The sequence below is a fragment of the Pteropus vampyrus genome, unplaced genomic scaffold (genome assembly GCF_000151845.1).
Source record: "Pteropus vampyrus isolate Shadow unplaced genomic scaffold, Pvam_2.0 Scaffold211, whole genome shotgun sequence".
Taxonomy (NCBI): Eukaryota; Metazoa; Chordata; class Mammalia; order Chiroptera; family Pteropodidae; genus Pteropus; species Pteropus vampyrus.
The window spans coordinates 1,044,589-1,052,882 of NW_011888992.1; the positions used below are offsets into that span (position 1 = coordinate 1,044,589).

The 8,294-nt window shown below is 69.5% G+C and overlaps 1 protein-coding gene across 1 annotated transcript in view; it reads left to right on the forward strand.

Annotated features, from left to right (window-relative positions):
* The window catches only part of KNDC1 (kinase non-catalytic C-lobe domain containing 1), a 36,190-nt gene that overhangs the window by 16,743 nt on the left and 11,153 nt on the right, over positions 1–8,294 (forward strand). The window contains exons 10-16 of the mRNA XM_023538047.1: positions 427–588; positions 1,099–1,261; positions 1,334–1,950; positions 2,162–2,306; positions 2,764–2,861; positions 3,504–4,045; positions 7,704–7,875. Coding sequence (XP_023393815.1) covers positions 427–588; positions 1,099–1,261; positions 1,334–1,950; positions 2,162–2,306; positions 2,764–2,861; positions 3,504–4,045; positions 7,704–7,875 — 1,899 coding nt within the window. The remainder of the gene's footprint in view (positions 1–426; positions 589–1,098; positions 1,262–1,333; positions 1,951–2,161; positions 2,307–2,763; positions 2,862–3,503; positions 4,046–7,703; positions 7,876–8,294) is intronic.

Consider the following 8,294-nt stretch of genomic DNA (forward strand, 5'->3'; position numbering starts at 1 on the left):
CCTGAGGGAGTCCGCCTGCGAGGTAGGGGGCCCCAGGGCCCAGGCCCCTGGAGACGAGGGCGCCCGTCCACATCGTCCCTGAGCAGGGTTCAGGCAGGGCAGGCAGAAGGGACGCAACGTTCCCCTCAGCTTCTGAGCGGGCTGGACGGCGGCCCCGCCCGGGTCTCTGCTGACCGCCAGGCCTGTGTGGGCACTGCTCGGCGAGGGCCGGGTGCGGGACGCGTCGTGGGTGACCTGCACGCTGACCCTCAAGTGGCCACGTCATTTACAAATGTGGCTGTTGGCTGCCTGGGGACGGAGTTCCTGGGACAGCACACGGACACCCCGGCCCCGGCCCCGGCCTCGGCCAGGGCACCGTCTCCCCGTGACGCAGGCCACCCGGCTTGCTGAGCGGGGAGACGGCGTGCCCCCAAAGTCCCGTTCCAGAGAGCAGCAGCCCTGCTGGGGCCGGCGGGGTGCACAGCCTCCAGGCCTGTGCCCATCGTGCCCTTCTGCCCCAGGCTCACCAGGGGGACACCGTCAGCCTCCACAGCACCTCAGTGGTCGAGCTGCACCCCAGCACGGCGCCCGCACCCGCGCCCAGATCAGGTGCGTCCCCGACCCGCCCTGTCCCACCCCACAGCCCCGCTGCTGCCCCAGTTTGCCCCAGCAGCGCAGGCCCGCCCAGCTGCCTTGCCCCTCCCTCTGCCCCAGGTCCTCCAGGCCTCCCCTGCCCCACCTCGGCAGCCACCAGGAGGGGCGGAGGGTGCACCGAGCCAGCCTCCACTCCACACCTCCCGCGTCCATATTTGCCAACCCTGGCTCTTGTCGGCCCCATGTACTCTCCACAGAGCCCAATGCATCCCCTCTCGGTGGCACCCACCCCGTCCCAAAGTGCGGGCCAGGCCCTGGGGCTCTGGTTTTCTGTCGCCCGTGGCTGCAGCTGCCCTGGGCGCAGGCCTCGCCCACGAAGCCTCCCTCCCCTGTGCTTAGAAGCCCCAGTGTCTCCAGGGCTCCTGGTCCTTGGGGACATGTGGGAGAGAACGCAGCGCTCACTCAGGGCTGGCAGGGCCTCCTTGGCCTTCACAGGCCTGGCACTCACCCCGAATTCGTCCCCAGGCTTCGTGCAGGTCAAAGGTGACCCCGGGATCGTGCCGGTGCAGGGGCTTGTGCCCGGCCAACCGTCCCGCTGCGGGGGGAACTCAGGGCTGCCGGGGACGTCCACCTCCGCGGCCACCCACTTCAAGCCCATCATCCTGGCACCAGACTCGGGGGCGGCCAGGTCAGTGGCAGGTGCAGTGGGCTCCAGTGGGGGTGAGGGGCCCTCCTGAGCGCCCCCTCCTCCCGCTCACAGAGACATGCCCGCCCAGTGCTCCGGGGACGCCGGTGGGAAGGAGCCCACTGAGGCCCACACTGCGGCCACCCACCTGGGGAGGTCTGACCAGCCGGCTCCTGGGCCCGGATCGCGGGGTGCAGCTCCTGAATCCCCCGGAGGGGCGACGCTGAGAGACTCGGCCCAGGGGTGCCCCTGCCCCCCAGCTCAGGCCTCGTCGGCGAGGCCCCGACCATGTAACCCGGAGAAGCCGGGGCCAGAGGCATGGGTCCCGCCTGGAGCCTCTGCAGGCGACCTCAGGCCCCAGCCCCCAGGCCCCAGCCTGCAGCACCCGGCCCAGCCGCCCAGCATGGCCAGCAAGGGCCCAGGCCAGGAGCGCGAGGGCCCCCCACCAGCCCCATGCAGCCCGCCCCCGGCGAGCCCCGGGGTCTCCCCCGTCCAGGAGCGGGACGGCCAGGCCCCAGGCAGTCGCCCTGAGCGGCCCCGGGCAGCTGACTGCAGGCCGTGTCCGTCCGGCGTGGACGCCCGGCCCCTCCCGAGGACAGCTTGTGCGTCGCTGCAGGAGGCCACACGCCTCATCCAGGAAGAGTTCGCCTTCGACGGCTACCTGGACAACGGGCTGGAGGCCCTGATCATGGGTACTGGGGGGCATGGTGCGGCGGGGGGCTCGGGCCCCGCACGGGGCCCCCACACATCCGCCTCTGCACGAAGGCGGGCAGCGCCGGGCAGCAACGGGGTCTCAGAGCCCAGCCACCCGCTGCCCCAACTCCAAGAGCAGCCGTCCGTTTGTGGAGCGGGGGGCCGCACACGCCCGCCAACGCGCCGACCCCGGCCGTCCCGCCCACCCAGGGGAGTACATCCACGCCCTCAAGGACCTCACCTACGCCACCTTCTGCGGGGCCGTGTCGGAGAAGTTCTGTGACCTGTACTGGGGGGAGAGGCTGCTGCAGAGTCTCTTCAGAGTGGTGAACGGGAGGGCGTCGCTCCCCAAGAAGTGAGTGTCCCCCCCCAGCCCCCGGGGGTGACTCCGTGGCAGCCCGTGCCTGGGGGGCGCCAGCCCCGACGCCGGCCCAGCCCTGGGCTTCGTACGCGCAGCCCCACCCATGACAGCAGGACAGGTGGCCACGGTGTCCTGGCCCCGCCCAGCTCCCTGCGGCCTGTGTGGACGGTCAGCGCAGCCCCCTCACCCCCGAGGCCCCACACACTGCATCAGGCGCCCACACTCTGCATCTCCCCAGGCCACGTGGGACGGGCGTCTAGGGCCCCAGAAATGAACGTGCACAGCCTTAGCCGCTGGGAGGAGAGCGGCCGCAGGAAGCCTGGGCAGGGCCTGCCCAGCGGGGGGCCGGGCTCCCACTTCAGACCCCGTGTTCACACAGCGTAGGGCTGGGGGGCCGTTGGAGGGGCGGTGAGGGGGGCAGGGGCTGCAGCGACCCCCACTCTGATGGCAGCGCTTCGGACGAGGCCAGGTCATCACAGCCCGCAGGTGGCGGCCGTGCCCCTACACCGAGCTCACTGTCCGGCACACAGCCCTCGCCACACAGAGCAGGTGAGGGGGCGGATACCGTGGCAGGGTCACCTTGGCCCTACTGGTGTGGCTGGACGGTGGCGGGGAAGGTCTCCTCAGCCCCAGGATCCCCGGGGTCTGGGCTGTAGGGAGCAGCCTCTCCACGCCAGCAGGTGGGCGGCAGGCAGGGGCCCAGGTGGCCTTGGGGCAGGTGACAAGGACCCCAGCGTCTTCCCTGGAACCGCGGCCACTGAGGGGCCCCGGGTACAACTTTCCCGAGCCATCAGCCAGGACCCTCAGAAACCTGCGGGCAGGACGTGGCTTTGGGACCCAGCCGCGTGGCACGGACACGTGGGGCTGCTGGAGCAAGGACGGTGGCGGCAAAGTCGACCGGGGAACCGTCACCTGCAGCCCCCTGGTCCGTCCCCCACAGACGGACTCGCTCCCATTGTGTCCGTCTGTTTGCAAACAGCCCAGACTGCCCTGGACTCTCCACTCTGCCCCGCGTCACCGTCGGGGTTGGGGGTCCCCACCGCAGACTCTGAGAACCCTTGCAGTCCCTCTGGAGCCGACATGGGGCCCCGGCCGTCCTGCGGGGCTCCGTGCCCCCAACCAGGCACAGGCAGCGGGTGACGGGCTCGCCTGGGCCCGGAGCTGCCCCCTCAGCCCTTGTCTCCTGTCCAGGGAAGGAAAGGCCGGCCACCCACAGCGGCCGAGCGCCCTGCCCACCGGCGCTGGCCCACGCCGACTCCGACGAGCTCTCCCGGGGGAACCTGGAGGTGGGGTTCCGGCCTCAGAAGCCGATAAAAGCTGAGCAGGAGCCGAACCCCGTGGCAGCAGACGACCAGCAGCCGGCCAGAGGGGCCTCGGACTCGGAGGCCGTGGCTCGGCCGGCCAGGTCCAAGGAGGGCGGCTCAGCCGTGAGCCCGGGCCTGGCCGAGTCCCAGAGCTGCAGCCCAGGCTGGAGCAGCGCCTTCTACGAGGCAGAGTGCTTCGGCACCGACGTCCACAACTACGTGAAGGAGCTGGAGCTGCGGAAGGCCTGCGGGGCGCCTCACACCCCGAGCCCAGTGAGTCCTGGGCCCCCGTCCACCGTGGGAAGGGGGGCCGTGCTCGGGCAGGCGACAGAGAGCCCCCCGGGTGTCCCGGTGCCCTGGCCCCCCGGCGACGCCCCCGTGCACCCTCCAACAGGCGTGTGCGCGTCTGCCCGGTTCCCCCGGCTTGGGGTAGGACGTGACTTTCTTCTCATTAGTGGAGCGCGTGGTCGAGGCGGTGAGCTCGGTCAGGTCTGCCTGTGGCCGGTGCGGCTCCCTCTGCCCGGCCAGCCCTCCAGGCCCCCGACCCCGGGCAGCGTCACTTTGAGATGACAGAGGACCCCGGAGGCACCTGCCCGTGGCGGCCCGTTCGGCCTGGGCTTCTGCGGTGCGCGGGCCCCCGGGGAGCAGACCGAGGGAGCCCGCGGCCGTCAGGGTCTCACTCCTGGCGCCGTCCCCGTCCCACTTCTGGCCTCCAGGCCACGAGCCACGGGACAGCCGCCCCGCCAGCCACCCCGCACCACCGGGGCCGGCCCGCGTCTGTCCCTGCTCACTCCTCGCCACCTGAGCTTCACGTTACTGCCGTCCCCGCTGGGAAGCAATGTGGCTCCTCCGCGGTGTGGCACCCACAGGCACAGGCCGCTGCTCCTGGGATCACGCCGTTCCCTCCAGGGTGCATGGCCGGCAGGGCCACCGTGTGTGTGACCTCGGGTCTGGCGTCAAATGGGACTCGGGCTTCCCATGTGGCTGGGTGAGGAGGGCGGCCTGACCCACGTGCCGGCGTCCACAGCGGGTCACAGGGTGCCCGACACCACAGGGGGCTCCAAAGGGTCAGGGCCCGAGCCCAGGCCCCCGGCTCTGCCTCCCTGTGCGGGCTGTGGCCTTGCCGCCTCCCCTGACGCACTGTCACCGTGAAGCCCGCTCAGAATCGCCGTTCCCAACTGCAGTGGCATCCGGTCATCCACCTGTGCTGGCCTTTCCCAAGAGCATAAAAGGAACCAGCTCCGAGGCAGAACCAGCTCCAGTGCCAGCGTGACTGGGGGACACATCACCCTCCTGCCACCAGGGGGAGCGGAGGCTCGGGGGACAGGGCTGACACAGCTGGCGCCAGGCCACAGTGGGGCATCGGTGCCATGGCCACCACCCACAACAGCTCAAGATGAGCGCAGGCGGTGGCGGAGTGTGGAACGCGCCCTCCCAAGCTGGCCGTCCCAGTGCTGGAGGGCCACGCAGGTCTGTGGACAGGGACGTGTGTGGCTGTGAGGCGGTGACACGTGGGTGGAGGACAGAACAGTTCACAGAGTTCACGCCCACACACGTCCCGCTTCTGAGAGCTGACGGGGCCTTGAAGCCGTGACGCCGAGCGGCCACCTCCTGCCCAGACTGGGGTCTGCAGCACCAGCCTCTGACCAGGGGTCCCGGCTCCTGGACCGTGGCAAAGAACGCGGGGCGAGCCGGGAGCGTCAGGAACCAGGTGGACAGAGCAGCCAGCGCATCCGACCGAAGGGCCCGACCCCAGGCTGGAGCCGTCGGGCCAGCAGGCCGGGCTCTGACGTGAAGTGTCCAGTAGATGCCCACACGCTGCCGCCGGTGGACAGGCTGCATGGGGAGGGCCCAGCAACGACTCACAGAAAGAGACAAAGCCACCCGAAACTTACGTGCACTCTCCAGGGGAATCCCGAAGAGCCACAATCCTCACGAAAAAGCAGAACAAAGGTGGAGGCCTCACACGTCCTGACGTCCACACTTACTGCAAAGCTGCCGTCACCGAACCAACGCGGAGCTGACGTGGGGACAGACATGGACCGCGTGACAGAGCCCAGAAATGAACGCGCACACACGGTCACGCGGTTTCTGACGAGGAGGCCAAGGCCATTCGATGGGGAGAGACAGTCTCTCGACAAGTGCTTCTGGGACAACTGGACGTCCACGTGCGAAAGCGTGAAGTCGGACCCGTACCCTAGACCACGGCCAAAAAGTAACTAAAAAAGTCAAAGACCTAAACGTAAGAGCTAAGCCTGTACAACCCTCAGGAGACGCGCGGGCGGCTCGGAGCCCAGCGCCTCGCTGAAATCGACGGCTGCTGCCCATCGAAGGGGACCGTCCACAGCGAAGAGGCCGCCCACGCGGGGAAACGCGCAAAGCGGGCGCCGGGCGAGTTTGCGGCGTGCAGAGATCCGCGCCCGCGTTCACGGCGCCGTCGCGCACGGCGGAGGGTGACACCTGATGCGGTCCACCCAGCCTGAAGGGACACAGGGCGTCTGACACCCACTACCACGGAGGGACCGTGGGGACGACATGCTGAGAAGGGAGCCGGACACGGAAGGACAGACACCAGGCGACTCCACTCGGGGGGGTCCCTGGGGCCATCGAAATCCTGGGGACAGGCGGTGGTGCCGGGGCTGGGGAGGGGCGGGGCGGGGCGGGGCGGGCAGTCAGCAGCGAACGGGGACAGAATCTCGGTGTGAGATGAGGAAGCTCTGGGGACGACGGTGGGGACGTCACTCAACACCGTGAACTACCTAATGCCGCTGAGGCGCGACAAAAAACGGTTAAAATGGCAACCTTCACATCGTGTACGTTTCGTCATAATAAAACGTTTGAAAATAAAAGTTTTTAATAAGTCAAAGGACAAAAACGTGCTGGAGTGGCACGCGCGGGCACTGGGGACCAAGCGCCGGAACCGGGCGCCGCTCCATCGAAACCAGGTGGACGGGGAGGAGGCACAGGCCCTCGGCGGGTTCGTCCCGTCCCGCCGGCCTCCGCTGGCGCCCAGGGATAGGGGCCGGTCACGGGAGCGGCACACGGGGCTGCCGGACGCTGGGGCCGCACGCGCACCAGGCGTCCAGGCAGCAGAGCGTGAGTGCCCCGCACGGGTGGCGTCGGCATCTCCCATGCACTCGGCACTAGACACGCACGCGGCCAGCAGCCTCGCGTCGGACGGCAGGTCCCACACGCGCCGTGCCCCTCGCCCCTGGCGGCCGGTGCCCAGGCCGCCAGCCATCAAGTGGGGAGCCGGACTGGGGCACAGGCGGGGACGTCGGAGCCCAGGCTCCTCCTCCAAACCACCGACCAGGAGAACAAAGTGTCTGCAGCTCGGAGCATCTCACAGGCTCAGCAGCCTCCCTGACTGCCACCTGACACGGACGTCGTGTGACCTGAGCCCACACCACACGCGTGTGGTGGAGACAGCCTCCCCTGCAGCATGCACGGGGCCGAGTGGGAGGAGGGCCCAGGGGCTCGGGGCCTCGTGGAATGGCCGAGACTGGGCAGAGGGGTGCGCTGTGTCTGTCTGCACCCCCTCGCGAGTGCCAGCCATGAGGCGGGCCGTCCGAGTACCAGCACCAGGAAGGACACAGCGCGGGCCCCACGTTCTCAGCCGCCGCACCAGAGACAGGGCACGCAGACGTCCATGTCGGTCAGCGACGGCCGCCACTGATGGCACAGTCGTAGGACGATGAGTCAGGGGAGCTTGCCTGCATTTGGGCCAAGTCGATTTCCCAGGATGAGCACCTGGCCCCTGGCACCTGGCCGACAGGAGGCAGCCTCCCCCGGAGTCTGAGGGTCCCTGGGCCTCTGCCCTCGGCCCCCACCTGTCCTCCAGCAGGAGAAGCCGGGCCCACGTCCCAGCCGACAACCCCCCGGGACTCAAGGCCCTGTTCACGGGACCGCAGCACCTCCGCCCTCCGCCTGGGCTGGAGTCTGAGGCAGGCGGGCGGCAGGCTGCACCCTGTGGTTCTGATGTTCGCTGCCCTGAGCCGGCCCTGTCCTTGGGCTGACCTGCTCTCTGCCGTGTGACGACCCAGCTGTGGGGGCGGCGTGGACCCTCTCCCCAAACACCATTCCCCAGGAAGGAGCTGGCCAGCCCAGTGCCATGGGGATGAGGCAGAGCCGGGGGCCACTCCCCTGCAGCCTGCGTCTTGGGGCCGTTTCCTCGTGGAGATGCGACGAGCTGAAGGCCCTGCTCTACCCTCGGCTCTGGACAGAAGCCCCACGAGGGCAGCAGGACTCGGCCGTTCCACGTCAGTGTCGAGCGTGTCCAGTCTTCATGTTAAAGCCAAGGCCACCAGAGGTGCACAGGACGTGGTCCGGAGCCGACCAGGCCTCTGGCGGCTGCAGCACCCGGCGGTCTTAGGGGAGGCGGCCGGGCTGGGCGGGGGTCTCACTCCACAAGGGCAGATTTGCCGGGATTCGGGGGCCCAAGCGTGGGTCCAGTGGGCGCACCTGTGGCTGAGGGGCTGCTGGGTGAGGCTGGGGGTCGTGGAGGGCCTCGCAGGCCGCACAGGCTCAGGTGGGGAGAGCTGCCACCCGTGGCTGATCCCCGGGACCCAGGAGGTCCCAGGGTGCAGTCTAAGACACGACATCTGGAGAACTCCCCGGGGGCAGGTCTGGGTCCCGGCCCTGGACGATGACCCCACACCTCTCTGCTCCCCGTTCTGTC